The following is a 17,906-nucleotide window of genomic DNA, read 5'->3' on the forward strand; positions in this document are numbered from 1 at the left end:
ATTCATGTATTTTTCCAGTACCTCCATAATATCTGTGCATCATCTGCAACCCAGCAAAGAAAGCAAAGTCTCTAGCATCCTCTTCACAAAATACATGAATAGTCCATTGAATGCCTTGCCAGTCTTGTCTATTTAAAGTGGGGGCACTGGCTGACTGAGGTGAGGAATGCTATCCAGCAGCTCACCTTGTCGCCAGCAATCAGCCAAGGAGACAGGGGGCACCGTCACCTTCGCCATGCAGCTGGGCAACTTCACACAGACTGTGTGGGCAAGATCTGCTTTGCCTCGGCTTTACTTAACCTGCCAGAAAACAAAAGAGCACACAAACCCCTCCAGTCTTTAAGCACATATGTAGGAAAAAAAATATTTAAAAGTTTTATAATAAGTGTTTTTAAGCTCAGACACAGAAATCTTCTTTTCCTCTTGAGACATAATTCATCAATTAGCTCATTATTAGATACAAAGCCAATAGTCTGTGCTGGGATTCATTAACTAAATTGCGTCAGAAGACACCTGTCAGTCAGGGGACGCAGCAGGGGACTTCTGCAAAGGCTGACGCAATCCTATTTCAGATCACCACTTGCTTGCTTCCATTGAGTGCCAGCTCACTGGAGATCCAACACGTTTGGAACTGCAGCTCCTTCGTGTAGAAATGGTGCTTTCAGACTGTACTAAGAGAACGCATGAAAACAATGCAGCTGACCGATTTATTTCTTTTAAATAGTTCAGTGCTTATCTCAAGATGGAAGTCTAACTCAAAAAAGACAGAGAACCTCAAATAAACGGACAAAAACTAGTGGAAGACCTATCGCAAAATAAAAAAATACACATTTTATAGCACATTGAAAGATGAGCGCATTCCAAGCGAACGTTTTATCACCATGACTTTTATATGAAGTCATCCAATCAGAGCTTTTTGAAAATACTTCAAACATTAGTTCTTAGGACACAACCAGTTCTTTTCTTCCTCAGAAAAATTGGCTACGCTAGACAACACCACTGTTTAAAATTGAACCGATATTTCCCAGGCCCACAGAATGAATGACAGTAGTCATGGTGACAGTGGCTGGGCCTGGTCCTGTCTGTGGCTCTGATGGGAGATCCCAAAGCGCTTGTCAAAGAATAACAGCCATATCAACCCCAGGGTCTCTGCCACCCTCCCCAGAGAGGCCTGGCGCTCTGACCTCGGCCCTGGAGACGGGAAAGGCCTGTCGGAATTGTGAAGCCAGCGTGCAGGATCTCAAAGCTGCCTCGTACATAAATAAACACTCTCCCTGATCTGTGACAGGAGGTGTGTGGTGCTGGCTCGGCTAAAAATAAAGGCTCGGTGACAGCAGGTTGAAATGTGCCATTAAACTGAATAAACATTACAACCCCTCGTAGTCACTCCGCTCAAAAAATTCTGCCAGGCCTCAACAACGGATCCTTCTTCATTAGTCTGTTGATTAAGAAGTCGAATGACAGTTCGGCTGTTTAAAGATTTAAGACACCATGCAGTCTACTGTTCAAATGTATCAATCTGGGGCAATTTTTTTTTTTGTGCAAAACCTTATTACAGAATAATCAAGTACTACATGATGTTAAATTAGGCCACAAGGTTCAAGACTCCCGCTAAGCTGTCAATGCAATGAAGATGAGTGAAATCCCTTTTTTTTTCAGCTGCTAACAATTAAAAAAATGTAATTGCTGCATTCGAGCAATTTAGTTCTACGGAATACAAAAAAGGGACATGAATTATAGAGATTCCTCCAGGTGTCCTATACCGCTGATTCATTGAAGAGGCAGAGCAAATGAGGCCAGAATAAAGGTTGGGTCTTTAGAAAAGGTGGCTGAACTGCTGGGAGTCAGCGCATGAGTGAGTGACAGCCCACACGTTTTCTGAAAGCATGACATTGCCGTAGGGGGAAAAACACCATTTTATCATTCAATGCCATTCGCACCCTCTCTCCCTGTCAAACATGCCATATGTCCCTATGCAGGTCGCTGCTCTGGCTTATTGAGTGTGACAGGGCTGTTCACACATCGCTCCAATCGGACAGCGGCCCTCGCGGACCCTCAGTGGGACAGCTCCGGCGCGGCCACCTGACAGGCGCGGAGTGCCAACTCCGGCGGGTCCGCTTGGCTGGCCGGCTGCCGGCCGGCGGGTGGCACCAGCAGAGCCGTGTACTGTAGCACCTATGCTTTAACCCAGCCCCCTTCCTAGGAAGGGACAAGAGGCTAGTAAAAAAAACCCTCAGCTCTGGAGCTCATCGCCCCCCTGCGTCATTGGCCAGGGAGTCTCGTTGATCCGCAAAACAGCTGTTCAAAATGCAAAGGGTTTTCCAATGCACCATCAGACAACAATATGCTGCTGGACAGTTCACATCAGGGACTGATGATGTCTCTGTACCCAAGCTGTCGCAGGTTTTACCCTGACTGGAAATATTTTGCTAAAGACAAATTGATGATGACAGCAGTTTGTTTGCAGTAGGCCTTCAGTCCTGTTTTCTTTGATGAATAAATGCAACCAGGTCACTGACAAATGTTTCCTTAAATAGGAGAGATGTACACATTTCCTTAAAATGCAGAATCGGTGAAACTAGCACTCTAGCGATTAGATCATAAAATTATTTTGTACTTTTATACTTGGTTAGTTCGATTAAGAATCACTATTGCGCTTTGTTGCTCCAGCTTAGTTTATTTGACATTGTAACTAAACTTGTTAAGGCAACAAACTTTTTTATGAGAAAAAGTCACAAAGTATTTACAGTTAGTGGCTTTGGAACACCACATTTTGTTCACCTGTTGCTTCGTTTCTTCTCAGAACACTTTTCAGAAGTTATTTTTCCCCATGCAACACAGAAACAAAATCAGAAAAGTCACGCGTCAAGAGAAACAAGAAATTGAGCAAAAGGAGGAAATGCAAATTATATAAATCACCCCCCTTGAAAGTATGCACGGAAAAAAACAAGCAAGCTTTAAAAATCACCTGATACATCATATACATCTGAAAACGAAGATAATCTGTCAACCTCATCTTCTGAAAAACCCCTCTCGGTGTATTTTATATGAAAGGTGCTCCAACAATGATTGCTAATCTATGCAAAAGCAATCAGTAGCTCATTCATAATGCATGAGCAATGATACAGATTTCACATGCTTTTGGATTATTAGATGCTATCTCAAATACACAAGATGAAATATTAGGACTCCTACCTGTACCGTAATAATTATAAAGGAGTCAATTTAACTGCTATTGGTTTCAGTGTGAGGAAGTGGAAGCCCAGTGGAACTGCAGTGCTGCAGTCAGCCTAATAGACATGGAAGTTAATGGCTTTGTAACAGCCAGGATAAACAGCCCATCCACTTGTTTAATTTTCAGGATGTTATTGAGCTCAGAATAGCTCACTCTTAACGCACAATCAACCCTTGTGAAATGGACTAAACTGAAGAAACAAGATGTGCAGTTTAAAAACAATGAGGGGTTCCTCTGGAGGAGAAACCACTACAGAGGGAAAAGGGTGCTGCAGGAGTAGTTCAGGATCTTTAACTTCAAAGTGCGCACGGATTCTGACACCTATTGCAATGGAAAGGAAGGGTAGCCAAGTCTCATCATTCTGTTGCACTGAATGCCATGTATTTTACAATTTTATTCTTGGAACTGTGCATGACAAGCAGTGAACCTGACAACTAAACCGCTATTATGGATGGTTTATATCTGAATTCACTGTAGGTCACCTTCACTAGGAGTTAATGTCAAATGCTGAATCTTCTTGGCACTTCAGGATCCATTCTATGCCCATTCTATGTCCTAGGTGTCCACATAAATCTTTTTATGGGTCTCTCAGTATTGATCAGACGGAATTCAAAAAGCTTGATCCCTTTAGCTGTAAAACAACTGAAAGACTACAAAAACCTCTCAAACATCAAGCAGCACTTCTTTTGAATGTTTAGTGATAATGCACCTGCAATGGTCTGAATAAGAAATATTAATAGAAATTTCAGCCTTAAACCTTGATTTAGTTTGCTAGTCCAGTGTTGTGCACAGTAACTAGAGGGAAAGGCTTTGCAGTTACTTATTGTGACACTCCCTATTTTCCACAGCATATTTTCAGCGGGATCATATTGGCAGACCCATTTCCCTCAATAAGCTGTGCTCTGTTCCACAGGCAGGTCTCCAGTCCAACTCAATACAGCAGGTGCTCTGCCAGTTCTCGTCTTCTGTCCTCTTCTCTAGAAGACTCCGCTGTTAAAAACTGACCTTGAAGGCTCACAACACTCTCAGCCTTAAAAATGGCAAGCAGAGAAAAACAGCTATTTTTTCCTTCTGCTTTTTTGTGTTGAGACAAAAAAACAAAGAGAGATGGTAAGGAAAGCATCAATGTCAAGGAGTCTGAATCGTGAAAGCTTTTGTTTCTGACGGATTTCATGAGCTCTGAGTAACTTCGCCAAAAGGGATTTTCAAACTGGCAAAGCATTGCAAAGGTACAAATAAAGCTAAGACAGGTGTCATGCAGAGTGATCATAAATGTTTTAGTCTTTTCTAATGTTTTTCTAGACAACAACCCATAACAGCAACAAAGTCTCCCCAGTTATTTGCCACACACAAGGGTTTCTCATTATACTCTGTCATTATGTTCAACTCATGCTCAGCTATCTAGCCTCTCACACTGGATTTGTGACAATACAAAACTTTGGTTTCAAAGAAACGTCCCACAAATGGCCATTTTTAGATGCGCTCTTTGCCATCACACTGCAGGAAATTAATCTGTTCAGAGAATAAAGAGAAGGACACTGGATAAATAAAGCTGAAGATTCAGAAATATTCAGAAAGAGCTTGCTGCATCTTGGGCTCTCTCCTTCTTTTATTGCTACATATGAAGTTAAGGCCTCAAAGATTAGGGTGTGTCCCTTCTTGCAAAGCCCACTGCATGCACACTACTGCAGCACAGGAACTTCAAGCAACCTAAGGCATTTCAAGAAAAATCAGACTTCACAAAATAAGTGTCCACATTACTTTGTTCAGGTAAGTTAGTCTCAGCAGTATTCCTAATTACTAGTGCATACACACAAACACAAAATGTGCACACACACTCATTATAAACGAGATTAATCTTTCACTTCTTCACTAGTGCAGTGGAGAAAAAAGAGAAAAGCATGCTTCAGAAGCTCACTAATCCTGTTATGTACAGAAAAGTATCAGGCATCTCACAAAGCATCCCAGAAGTCTAATTGAATCAATTTTTTGATAAAAAAAATGAAATAGGGGGAAACCAGCTGTCAGAGACAGGAGCTGCTGTTTCCTCCAGTGACTTGTTTTTTGAGCAGATGAAGCTTGAGGCTGTGAGGCACACCGATTGCCCCTTGTGGTCCTGGGGCATGCCTGCTTCCAGTCCTGCGAGATTCTGGCCCAGTTCCACCTGACTGCAGGCTCCGGCATGGACCCGGTGAGATCTCGCAGAGTACTGGATCCCGTCCAGAGACCAGGACTCACAGAACCGGGGTGCAGACTCAGCTCCACATGTCACCTCCGCATGCACAGAATGCCACCAAGCAGAGAGGCTTGAGCTCTAGAAACAGCTTCCAGGTTTCCACCTAAATGCAAGCGCGGCTCATCGTTCTGCAGGAAATTAAAGATGATTTAATAAGTTAATATGTTCATCCGACCCTGTCGTCCTGGATACTTGTCCGAACACTTTTGACTTTGGGCGACAGCCGTGTTGCACAGTTGCAGAGCTCTAATGCAGATTTTTTTTAAATAAAAAGAGGAAATGAAGAGCCAGGGAAAAGAACTCACTGGAACGAAAATTAGGGCCACCATCAGGACAAGCCCTTAGAACCTTAGCATGCAAATGTTACCTCTCAGCCTAGAGGCCTGTAGCACTGCTGGTGGATGAACAGAGGGTTCCCCCCCGGCACTGTGCGCCCAGTGGAAACCGAGGTGGTTTCATCCTGAATCTCCTCTGCTGGAAGAGAGAGATACAGTCCACACTGTCCCTTCCACAAGCAGTCATTTCTACTGATGCCTCAGAGCTTTGCTCTTGGCTCGAGAAAGATGCTTCCCGCTGCACCATTCCAAGAAATCTGTGCTTTCATGAAAAACTGTTGTAAAAAAATGACTTCCCCTCTGAACGACAGGCCTTTTTTAAACTCTTACTTGAAGTTCGTGTGTCCACTGGTCTATATAGAGGTGACAAACTCAACAAAAACTCAGCAGAGTTCTATAGTGTAATGCAACAGGACACGCGCTACACAGGTCAGGTACATACAGAACAGCTCCGCACGTCTACAGCGATACCAAGGGATCGGAGGCGAAATCTATCAGTTCTCAACTTGTAGCTCTGGTATCCCTGGCTATTCGAGTGAGATAAAATTCAGCAAGCTTCACATAATGGGAACTATCCTATTATCAAACATTGTTTGGCATGCAGATTTTTGCAGATGAGAGGCGAATTCGCCGGAGTCTATTAAAATAGAAATTCATAACTACATTTGCCGGCATATGCATGGACACACCGACGTTGCCCTTTTCTTAATATTCCTGTGGAGGGACTTTTTTTTTCCTTTTTCGGACAATTTTATCTCCACAATGCTGACATTTTCTCTCCATCCTTGACCCCGTTTTTCTTGTTCCCTCTGTTATCTCAAATAATGTCAGGGCCTCTTTGGAATCTATTCATCAGAGCAGAAAGAAGCAAGTGGCTGACATTGATAAAAAATACCATCTGTGCCTCGCAGGGGAAAGAAAGCTTCAAATGAACCTCACGCTGCTGTCTTTCTCTAGTTCCCCCTCTCTCGTCTGCCATTTAAATAGAAAAGCGCAGTGGTAATTAAATTCCAGCAGGGGTTAGGAGCAATGAAGCAGAGTTTCAACAGGGGCAGCCCTGACATAAAGAAGACACAATTCAAGGAAAGGGAGGGGGACTGTGTGAGGAGAAGGAAGATACACATGACGCCTATTATTAATTCAGAAAGACTGGCGGCCATACCACTCAATCTTCTTGACATCTAGAAAAAATTGTGTATATATATATAAACACACATATATATTATTTATATATCTATCTATCAAAGACCCTGACCTTTCAGAAAATGTGTTGGGGCGTACAAACCAAGGCACACTGGGATTTCAGAAATCCTAATAAATTGGCATGCTCAGAAACAAATTCAAGTGATTCTCAGTTCCCCCCCCCCCCGAGCTGACAGGTAGGGGAATTGTTCGGACCACTGTAGGACAAAACGGATAAAACCCAACAGGCACCGGGCAAACTCGCTCTCTGGATCTGCTGAAGATAGAAACCAAGATAATAAAAAAAATAATCGCACGGCCTGACCTTTGGGAGAAGGCGGAATGCAGACTGATTGGACAAAGGGGATCGGGACATTAAGCCGGCTTCTTCTCACACGCAAAAACACACGATGGTCATGATTCGATTCCAATTTCATCTTTCAGATGTTTCTGAAAGACGTTTTTTTTGGCACTTTAATCAGAAGATTTTGCTCCATCTAACTTCTTTCTCGGTCTTTCAGAACACCTTTCCAATGTCCAGCAAAACAAAATTAGACAACTGGGCTAGTAAAGACTCTCGTCATTCTTGTGCTCTGCCAGAGCCACTCCAAAGCGGTGTGAGGCAGTGCAAATCACGCTCCCCAGTCACTTTCAAAGGGGAGATCAAATATGTACAGTGAAATTCACAACAGATCTTAAGTCATTAATAGGAAATCACTAACTGACTTTCAAGAACAACAGTTTTTTGAAGTCTTAGTGTAACATTACCAAGATGCTTTTCCAATAAAGCTGACAACAGTGATCTCTAAAGCAAACTACTGACGAAAAATGTTATCAAAATGTATAACAAAAGTGGTCAAAAGGTAACCTTAACCATCACCGTATTCCATATGAGCATCACCATGGAGCATGTCAAGTCCTAGGACAAGCGACATTTCCTTCTATTGTCTTCGTGTCGCATTGAGAATTTACTGAGAGAATTTTACCTAGAAGAATGTACCTTCCTTGACCAGGGACAGAACATTTTTGAAGGATATGGGACAGCTCTAGGGCAGCATGGGGGCTCAGTGGTTCTCATTCACGCCTTGCAGCGCCGGGGCCCTGGGATGCTATCTGCGCAGAGTTGGTATGTTCTCCCATTGCTCACACGCCTATTCTCCAGGTGCTCCAGTTACCTCCCACAGTACAAAGGCATACTGGGGGGGGGGGGGGGGGGATTGGCTTCTGGGAAAACTGGCCCTGGTGCAAGTGTGTGTCCTGTGACTGACTGGCATCCCATCCAGGGTGTACCCTGCCTTCTGCCGGTCGCTTGCCAGGATAAGCTCTGCTCCCCCTGTGACTCTGGACTGGATGAAGAGGTTGGAAAATGGATAGATGGAATAACTGTAAATGCAACCCATTTCATCAGTAAGAGACATGTTATGTTGTGCTCTTATTGCTAAAGGGAGAAGCCTTTTAATTGCTTTAATTCAAATAAACGAGCCAGCCACAAAAAGCAAAGGCCATGTAACGCGCAGCACAATTCAGAGAAATCTCCCACAGAAACATGTGGATCCCATGGACTCCTTTAAAGAAAAACGCTGTTTAGAAGCAGGCTGAGCATTTCCCTTGGTTACTCATACATGCTGGCCTTCTCTGTGCCCTTAGGTGAGAGAAACTGGGCTCTCACTTGAATGAGAATCCCTCACAGTTCAGCTCAGGAAACAGAGCAGAGGCCACATCTGTGCATATCTGGCCTGTATAGCTTTAAGTAGACAAAACAAAAAATAACATAAAAGGAAGAGGAAAAACAAGAGAACAAAAATAGTCAATACAGAGCCAGCGGCACCTTCAAAACATTAAACCGATATAAATTCAAAGATTTAGCAGTTCAGAGGTTGGGGTGCTGACAAAGTTTGGCTCTTTTACTCTGAAAGGAACAGGCTCAGTTGTTTGCAGTTCATTTTGATAGCTGGGGGGGCAACACTTCAAAAGACGGCCCTTTATCCCTTCACCAAAAAAAAGAGAACTTGCACTAGAGCTCCAGGGTTGGTAAATCTGTCCCACTATCTTTCTAACACATGGGTTTATTTCTAAATCCCGTCTGGAAGAACTACTGTAAAAGTATGTCTGGAAGGAGGCCAGCGCTTCTCAGCTCCTCTTCCTACGGATTAAGAGTCATCTTCAGAACGTAATCGTTTTCAACAGCCAGTGACAAAAGGTCGTTTGAAAATAAATCTTATCCTGCTTTTAATTTTTTTCTTGCATGTTCAATTCCATCTTTGTCTCGCTCCAGGTTTGTCTCTGGGGGGGAGGAAGGGAGTGGAAACAGTTTATTTGAGCGTCTAGAATTTACAACCCTCTGTTTGCCGATGGAAGAGTTAAGAAAAATGTACTTTTATTTGAAAAAAATGTTCTAATGGTGGAAATGACTGCAAATTTATAACACACAAGACGTAATTCTTGAATTATATTGCAATAATGACCATTGGATCGGCAGAACATATGCAACCACAGACGTCACAGCAAGCTAATGCAGATGTGGTGAAAACTGATAGTATACTTGAAAAATCAGAAATTAAACAAACACCCAGAGATTAATTTTCTGCCCTCAATTTTTTTCCAAATCCCCTCTACTCAATCAAGACTGGCATCCACTTGCATATCGCTGCCACCTACTGGTGAATACAGTTCAGTACATCGGAAGGCCATTCATAAACCCCATTCTTAAAAATTCCAAGAGAACTTCCAGAAGGACATTAGATACCCTTCTTTAATTTGGAATCATCGACATCAGCATTAAAAGGCATTTTTAGGGCTATAATTTGACAAGCTTCACAGGGCTTATCTTCTCACAGGGTGCTTAAAAACTGAAATAAATCAGAAAAGGGGAAACACAATTAATGTTCAATTTCCATTCGCCTGAGTTTCTTTAGTCATTTATTGCTGTGTCATTCCTGACTGCCACTGCCAGAATCTCACAGGAAATTACATTGCACCTGCTCCCAGTTCAGACAGCAGAGGATACAGTACAGGGCACCTTTCACAAAGGTAGAACAATTTACAATGTGAGCTTGAGCTAATATATTGATTTTTGTGGGCTGCCCTAATATAAATTGCTTGGTCCTTTCTCTCTCTTTTTCCCCACAGAATCTGAAAATCAGACAAACAGTATGTGTAGAGTGAGTCATGGTACTCGGCAGAACAGGAGAGTAGCCATTCCAATGAAACCTCCGGGAGGCAACATCATGAATCACGGGACCCCCTGGCAATATCCGATACCCAGATGACATCATGTGTCATCTGCTGAAGACAAACTGCATCAAGGGCTGGGGACCTCTCAGGTAAGAGGACATGACCTAAAATTAAAAACTGTTCCTTAAAGCTTGTTCGAATTCAGCCGTTTAATCAGGCAGTCACTTCAGTAGCTGCTTAAAATCTTTAAAACTTCGCTTTTCACGGAGGACAGCGAATGAAGTCTCACACCAGGAGCACCAATGCTCGTTTCCCAGCAGTCATAGCCACAATCCTGCAGCTCCTGTACTGCTTTTTGTACCACTGAGCAGTCAGTGTCTGAAAGGGAAAGAAAGAAAAAAACCAATTACACTCAACACTATCAAAGTCAATAAGGTCAAGACACTGGTCACATGAGCTCCTGACAATACATTTGAAAAGACAGCAGCTTCTCCACTATCCTCTAATGGACAGTTCCAAAGGAATTGAGACTGCAGCTGTGTCACCCTGTGGGAAGATTTTCCATAACAAGCAATAAGTGAAGCAAGCTGACCCCAGAGAAATGGCTAGTGAAGAAAGCAAGGGGACAGCAATGCACTGACTAGCATTAGCAGCATGTCCACCTCGGAGCCCGATTTCAGCCAATTGTAGAAGCTAAGCAATGCTGGGCCTGGTCAGTACTGGGGTGGGAGACCTCCAAGGCAAAACACAGGCATTCTCTGGCCTAGAATTTCCAAATCAATGTCTCAGTACTGTGACCAGGCCTCCAGTGCTACAGGTGATGCCTTCATTCTGATGAGATGAGGATAAACTAAGGTCCTCACTATTTGGACAATAAATATCACACAGGAGCCAGCACGGTGGCACAGGTGTTAGAATTGTGGCCTTGCAGCACTGGGGCCCTGGGTTCTGTATACTGTTTGTATATCCTTCCCATGTTTGATACTCTGAATTGGATGAACTGGTTAGAAAATGGATGGGTGGTACTATTCAAAAGAGCAGTGATGTGATGGCTCAATTCCACACCATTTAGCTTCTCTAAAGTTCCCCCATAATTCAACTGCTGAAGAAATGTTTCACTTTCCCACCTGACCCGCTGTCCGTCAGGGTTGCTGGTGCACAAGAGCTGGCACTTCAGTGGGGAATGAAGTGGGGACCCCCCTCTAAACAAAGCACTTCATCCTTCGAGATGAAGACTGGTACGCAGGTGCAAAGAATGATGGTTTTTCATTCCTGTAGCATCTGAGCACCAGTTCAAGACTGAAGGAAGCTCCAGCTTTCAGATAACTCTCTTAGGAAATTAATAGATCATTACTAATAATCAACTCCTTTACTTTACAAGGGATCACTACAAGGTTGCTGCACTCTTGACTACTTAATTCCAAATTCTACATTTTCACATACGTCAATTTGCGAAAGCGAAAACGTCTCACTCCAACAGGACAGTGAAAGCCACACAAAGTTCTCCACTTGAGGGGCATTAGTCCCCATTACCCAGGCATTATACTTGCCAACTCTAAACAGAGCAGAAGGGATCCTGGGCAAGAACAATGTGATGTGGGACAAGGGGGCTGGGAGGGAGGAGGGATGAGTAAATCACTCTAATGGGCTACAGAGGGCACACAGCGGGGTGCAGAGTAATGGGCACAGAGTAAGTGGCTGGTAAAGAATGTCGCATTAGTCTGTGAATAAAAGCTCCAAACACTCTGGAAATGACTGCCTTAATCAGTAGGGCGATTTTCTGTAATAACTGTGGAAAAATCCCCCTGCTGTGCTGGCCTAATGAGGGAGCAGGGGGCCGCGGAGCAGTACAGAGACCCGAGGTGCCAGGCCTGAATGAGACTCCGCCTCGCTGGCACAAACCCCGTTCCAGACGCAGAAGAAAAAGAATTCCCCGACCAGCGCGTTCTGCAGTCGCACGGAAGAAAACCGTCGGCGCGAAGGAGGTGCACCGCGGCGATACCAGGCTCCTAGCACCGTCCCCTGCTGCCTTCATTCAACCACAAAGCTGCGACACCTCCATTCAGAAGGTGATGCTTAATGTGCAGGGCAGACCTTTGCCTTACCTTGTCTGATTTGGCTGTAATGCGTGGTTTTTTTTTTAATAAAACTCCGGTGAATCTCTTAAATACCTTATTAACAGTGTTCCACATTTCCAGCATAGAATTTATAGCAAAATACCTCCCCTTAAAAGGCAGTCACTGTGTCTTCACTAGATCCACATTTTTACCAAACATATTCATTTCCCTCTATAAAATCAGATGTTTTTTTTTATATACTGCAGTTGTGATTATTCTCCTGTAAATTCTGCTTGATGGACTGATGAGGTAAAACGCTCAGCGGCTGCAATGCGTCGTGAAAAAGAGCACAGGCCTTGCTCAACAAAAAACAGAGTTTTAGTGTTTTTAACTGGGAAACAGGATCAGCAAACGGCAGGCTTAAACCAGCATCCCATGCCAAAATATAAACAGTGAAAACACAGACTCACACTATTTGCTATTTTAATAACAGCATAGCTATTGGTTTACAGTATTGAAATGTAAATCTTTTTAAAAGATTATACTATACATTCTGCCTTGTTTTAAATAGGAACTGTTGTTTTTTCTCCCTTTCATGTTTCCTCTAACACTCCAAACCTCAGAGCTGTTTGTCATTTGGAAAGATCCACAGCACCTCAGAGGAGAGTTAACCTTCACTTGTTCCACTCTGGCACGTCTCCCCCACTCAAATGTCTACATTTACATTCATTTATTCTGCTGACGTTTTTACCCAGAGCCACTCAAATTTGTCAATTATACAGCTGGGTATTTTACTGGGGGCAGTTAGGGCAAAGTATCTTGCTCAAGGGGACAACAACAACGTCTCACCTGGGATTTGAACATTTGACCCCACAACCTTCCTACGAGTCCAGAACCCTGACCACTGCTCCATGCCATTGCCCCTGCAGTCTAGGCTACCTGAAAACAACTGCACTTTCACACGTCTTCTGTTTTCCACAGAGGTTACAAAGTATTCTTCCTTCACTCCCAAAGAGGACATTCTGCTTTGGAGCTGGGTTCAGCAACAACAGATACACTCTGTTCTAAGAAAAAGTTATTTATTGCTCCTCAAGTTAAAAAAAAAAAGCCCTTAGTATTCTGGGTTGTGTTTGAACAAGTTTACCCTCCAAGATACTGAATTGGAAGATTTGTAACAAAAACAAATCGATTTTTTTAATTAAACCAAACACCACTATTATTCAGTTGCAGCTGCATGGATAAAGAACGCCATTGCCTTGTGTTCTGAACAGCCAGTCAACTGCAGCTTGTGACCGCAGATTGACAGAAAAACATGCCACTTACCCGGTCTGAGAAGAGTTATGCCACAGCCTCCTCCCCCAGCTCCTGTTAGCTTGCTGTGCAGGCTGTGTGCCAACGTCACCTGGCACAGTGTGTCCAGGGAGGGGTGCCCCACGCCAATCACATTCAGGTGGTGCTGGTTCATGTCAATCAGCTCCTAAGACAGAACACCTTGCCACTCAGATACGATTTACAGGAGTGCGGGAGGAGGAGAAGGTTGTACTACAGAAGTGTTACAGACCCCTGTTCTAAACAGCAACTGGGACAGATCGTAGCAGCCAGTCTATATCTAGGTAGAATATTACACGCACACCAAGAGTACTCATATGAAGAAGAAGAAAAGAAATTGCAATGATAATAGTTTGATAAAGTACGAGATCCTTTTGACCGCTGCTAAATGCAACCAAAATAAGTGCGAAGGTATTCTAGGTCATTATGAACCTTACTTCTAAAACAGCGTAGTGCTCGGGTCTGCTTTCACTGGCCATGTCTATCAGTGTCCTCTCACAGGAGGAGGAAATGGCATCTATTGATTCCAGCACTGGATTAATTATGGCTGGAAACTAAAGGAGGGGGAAAAAACACAAGAACACAGGAAGGTTACATATTGAGAGGAGGTCACTAGCCACTTGCTTGGCTGCTAGAAACTAAGCGATGTGAAAAATCTCATCTAGCAGTTTCTAGAAAGAGGACAAGGTATCAGCTTTAACATCATGGGTGGATTGCTTTTTGCAGACTCCTACAAGCCTTCGTGTAAAAGTGTGCTCCTTGTTCTCAGTATTAAACGCATTTCCCTACATACTGTGTCCTCCAATGAAGTTGCACTGTAGAGTCTGAAGAAGTCCAACAGGTTAAAAAAAATTAAAAAAACAAATGAGATTGCTGCCATTCCATAAGGAAAGATAAATGGGACTGCACTGCTCATTATTTATACAGCAAATTTAATGGCCCGTGATATTTCAAATCTGTGGTGGAAGGGTGACATTTTTTCGCCACTGTTTCTGTCCCTCTATAAGGCTTCCTTAACCTAAAGCTGAACTTCACTGCCATGTCCTGCACTGGCTCCCTGAGAGACATAGACACCTGCTAAAGTTGTCTAGGCAACAGCAGACAAGGGTGCTTTGAAACGGAGGCACTTGAAATGTTCATGTTTTATGAAACCCGTCGACATTAGGCCCCCAGGATATCTCTTAAACTCAAAGCAGCAGCTATTTCCATAATTACAGGCTGGATAATAACACAGCAGACACTGGATACATACCTTGTTAATTTTGTCCTTCACTCCAGCAACTAGAACCTTTGTACTGCGGGGAACTTTGGTATTTGTTAGGAGAATTCTTAACACTGGCACACTAAAGAATAAACAAACACATGCATAAATATATGAACATCGAACTGAAATGTTTTGCCTGCATATTTTATTATAATTCGCTTAATCCTGCATGCAGTTTTGACTACACTTCCTTTCAAAACAACTCTCAAAATCTTTTACCAACACCCTTGGATTAGGTCCAGAAGTTCTCCTTCCATGCATTTTTTTTTAATTTAAAAATTAAACACTCATGAGGAGCCATATATTTTATGGAATATATTTGCACTGGAAGAAAAGCCAAGATTTTTAGAAAGTGTGAAACGTTCCTTTCGGTGTTAGCATTAAAAAAAATATTCTGACTCATCTGCTAAACAGTCAAACTGAGGTAAAAGGCGTTATAAAGTGTGAGATGAATTATATCATTTAGGGAATACCACAGGAAAGGAAAAATGCCCAGTTTAAGCACAATAAAACCATGAGAACATCCCAAAAACTTCATGCAAACACAAAGTGGCAAACTTTCAGAAGAGCAGCAGTGGCAGCTGCCATTCATCCTCTGGGTAGTTACAGTTTGTCATAATGACACGAAGCGCTCAAGGAACATGCAGGAAATGGGTTTCCTTACCTGCTCAATGGGCTGATCTTCCCCGCATGATAGCGCAGTACCCCACCTAAAACCACAAGTACAACGTCACTGTTCAGCAGCTGCACTGTAAACAGGCATGGAGACCAGAGGAGCAGGGCAACCGTTAAACTGGGACACACGATAAAATGAAAATAAAAAAATAAATATTAATGAGGATTTGTTTAAGATTCCATTTCATGCTTCAACTCTAAAGTGGAGTGTATTTAAAACTGAGCATAGAAGGCACTTCTTTACCCAGAAGGTGGTGGAAGTCAAGAACAAGCTAACCAGCCGATGTTGTAGAAGTCTGGCTTTATTCTAGAAACAGCTAACTGAGATCTCGGATCAATTAACTACTAATTACCAAATGGGCTAGATGGGTCAGATAGCTCCTCTCACTTGTTACTTGCCCTGTCAATGTTTCCAGGCACGTACAGTATCCTGAAGTATAGAGCTCATGGCTACATACAGTAGTGTTCATTAGATCTCCTCTGTTTTTTTGTTGTCTGAAAAAAAATACCTATAAAAGCTAAACAGCACATTCATGTTTCTTTTTTTTAAAAAAAAAGGCTAATTCAAAAACAAAAGACTGCTTTCCTCTAACCGATATTGGGCTTTGCTTTTGGAAAACATATATTTCAGAGTAATACATATTTCAACAAAAATAAGTGCTGAACTATTTAATAAACCTACAGGGAAATAAATGGAATTCCTTAATGCACAGTGATAGCATTTAACTTCATCATTCAAACTGAGAAGCCAATATTTCTAGCATGGTACACTTGCGAAAAGATTAAGCTCTCCCACAAGAGAAATTACTGCGCCGTTACTGAATGAAATCAAAACCTCTAAACCTTCTACACCACACTGCTGCGGCGCGGAGGTGAGGGGACTGGTCTTACCCCACGTTCCCACAGCATTGTCCACCCCCGACGGATTCCCATGAATGATCTTCTCTCCCTGCAGGGCCCACTTATTAATCAGCTCCAGCTCCTCCTCTTTCCACCTGCATTTCAACACCCACCAGGAGAAACAAACGGTCAAGGAAAGCACGACCATTTTCCATCCATAGACTATGTAACAGCTAAAACTACTAAAACAGAAACAATTCGACATCACATTTACATTGGGTGGCATGGCAGTGCAGTGGGTAGCATTGCTGCCTCGCAGAGCTGGGGCCCTGGGTTCGATTCCTAGTGCGTTAACTGCGTGCAGTTGGTATGTCCTCCCTGTGTTCACCTGGGTTTCCTCCCGCAGTCCAAACACATGCGGGTAGGTTAATGGGATTCTATCAAAACTGGCCCTGGTGTGTGTGTCTGTCTGCTCTGCGGTGGACTGGCGTCCCATCCAGGGTGTACCCTGCCTTGTGCAAACTGCTTGCTGGGATAGGCTCCAGCTCCCCTGTGAGCCCAAACTGGATGAAGAGAACAGGACATGGATAGCTGGATGGATGAATGGACTTACGTTCATGGTTTATGGGAATCATGAATTTCATACAGGTGCACCAAACGCAAGCCTTACTGCTCGTGTGAAGACCTGACATGTATCAATTTACACAGACTGGCAATTACCAGAGCACCTCAAAAACCCGGACCATCCTGCGTTCAACCCATTGCTCCATTGCTCCAGGGCCCTGACCTCTATTCCACACTGTTAACCATCAAACAATGAACATTTTTTCTCACTCTAGTTTAAAACTAATCAGAAATTGCATCCTGCTACCATACAGTCCAAAACACAAATACACAAAGCTCATTTCACAGTAAAATCTAAAAGGTTCTAGGGTGCAGAGTGTCAGCTGTGTTCTAGGAGCAAACTGCCTGGATATTTGTTTTGTTGTGCTGTTTCCAGAGGTTCAGCATGGGATCCTTTGCCATCGCTTCAAACTGCACACTCTGGCAGGGGGCTGTAGCCAGACGAGGAGGGTACCTGGCTGTGTGTCCCTCGGCAGCCTGAGGCCAGGCGACAGCTCCCTGGGCAGACAGCAAGGCCGCAGACAGACAGACAGAGAAGGCGGCGCTGGAACCCAGGCCAGCACCCGTTGGCAATTCTGACCAAACGGACACGGTCACACTGGGCAGTGCCCTGCAGTGGAACCCGCACAGAAAGAGAAAACAAGAAGAAAAAAAACGAGAATGAACGGCAATACATGTCACGACACAAAACAACTGACACCACCCTCTTAAAGTGCTGCTGTCAGTCAGAAAGCTGTGCTCAGGTTACAATTTTAACAAACAAGATTCACTCGTGTCATTTCAGTTTGTTTTTTTTTTTTGCTGAAATTTGTGATTTGGACAAGGAAGGAGCCACATGACTTTCAGCACTGTTACTAAGAGTCTCATTAAGATAAAAAACTATCAAGCAGGAAAAGCCCACCCCACCAGAAAGACACTGCTACTTGCAATCTGACCATAACACTACACTGAGGCC

General features: G+C 43.4%; 1 protein-coding gene across 3 annotated transcripts in view; it reads right to left on the reverse strand.

Moving 5' to 3' along the window:
* mvk (mevalonate kinase) overlaps positions 1-17,906 on the reverse strand; it is a 63,798-nt gene that overhangs the window by 43,546 nt on the left and 2,346 nt on the right. The window contains exons 5-11 of one of the 3 annotated variants that reach the window (XM_088935718.1): positions 17,406-17,561; positions 16,379-16,482; positions 15,477-15,522; positions 14,801-14,891; positions 13,986-14,102; positions 13,543-13,696; positions 203-300 (exon numbers count right to left, since the gene is read on the reverse strand). In XM_088935718.1, the coding sequence (XP_088791844.1) occupies positions 296-300; positions 13,543-13,696; positions 13,986-14,102; positions 14,801-14,891; positions 15,477-15,522; positions 16,379-16,482; positions 17,406-17,561 (673 nt within the window). In that variant the 3' untranslated portion in view covers positions 203-295. Of the gene's footprint in view, positions 1-202; positions 301-9,884; positions 10,541-13,542; positions 13,697-13,985; positions 14,103-14,800; positions 14,892-15,476; positions 15,523-16,378; positions 16,483-17,405; positions 17,562-17,906 lie in introns of those variants that run through there. The other 2 variants (XM_088935716.1, XM_088935717.1) reach the window with 2 other exon arrangements.

Source organism: Atractosteus spatula, chromosome 17 (assembly GCF_055471065.1).
Source record: "Atractosteus spatula isolate fAtrSpa1 chromosome 17, fAtrSpa1.hap1, whole genome shotgun sequence".
NCBI lineage: Eukaryota > Metazoa > Chordata > Actinopteri > Semionotiformes > Lepisosteidae > Atractosteus > Atractosteus spatula.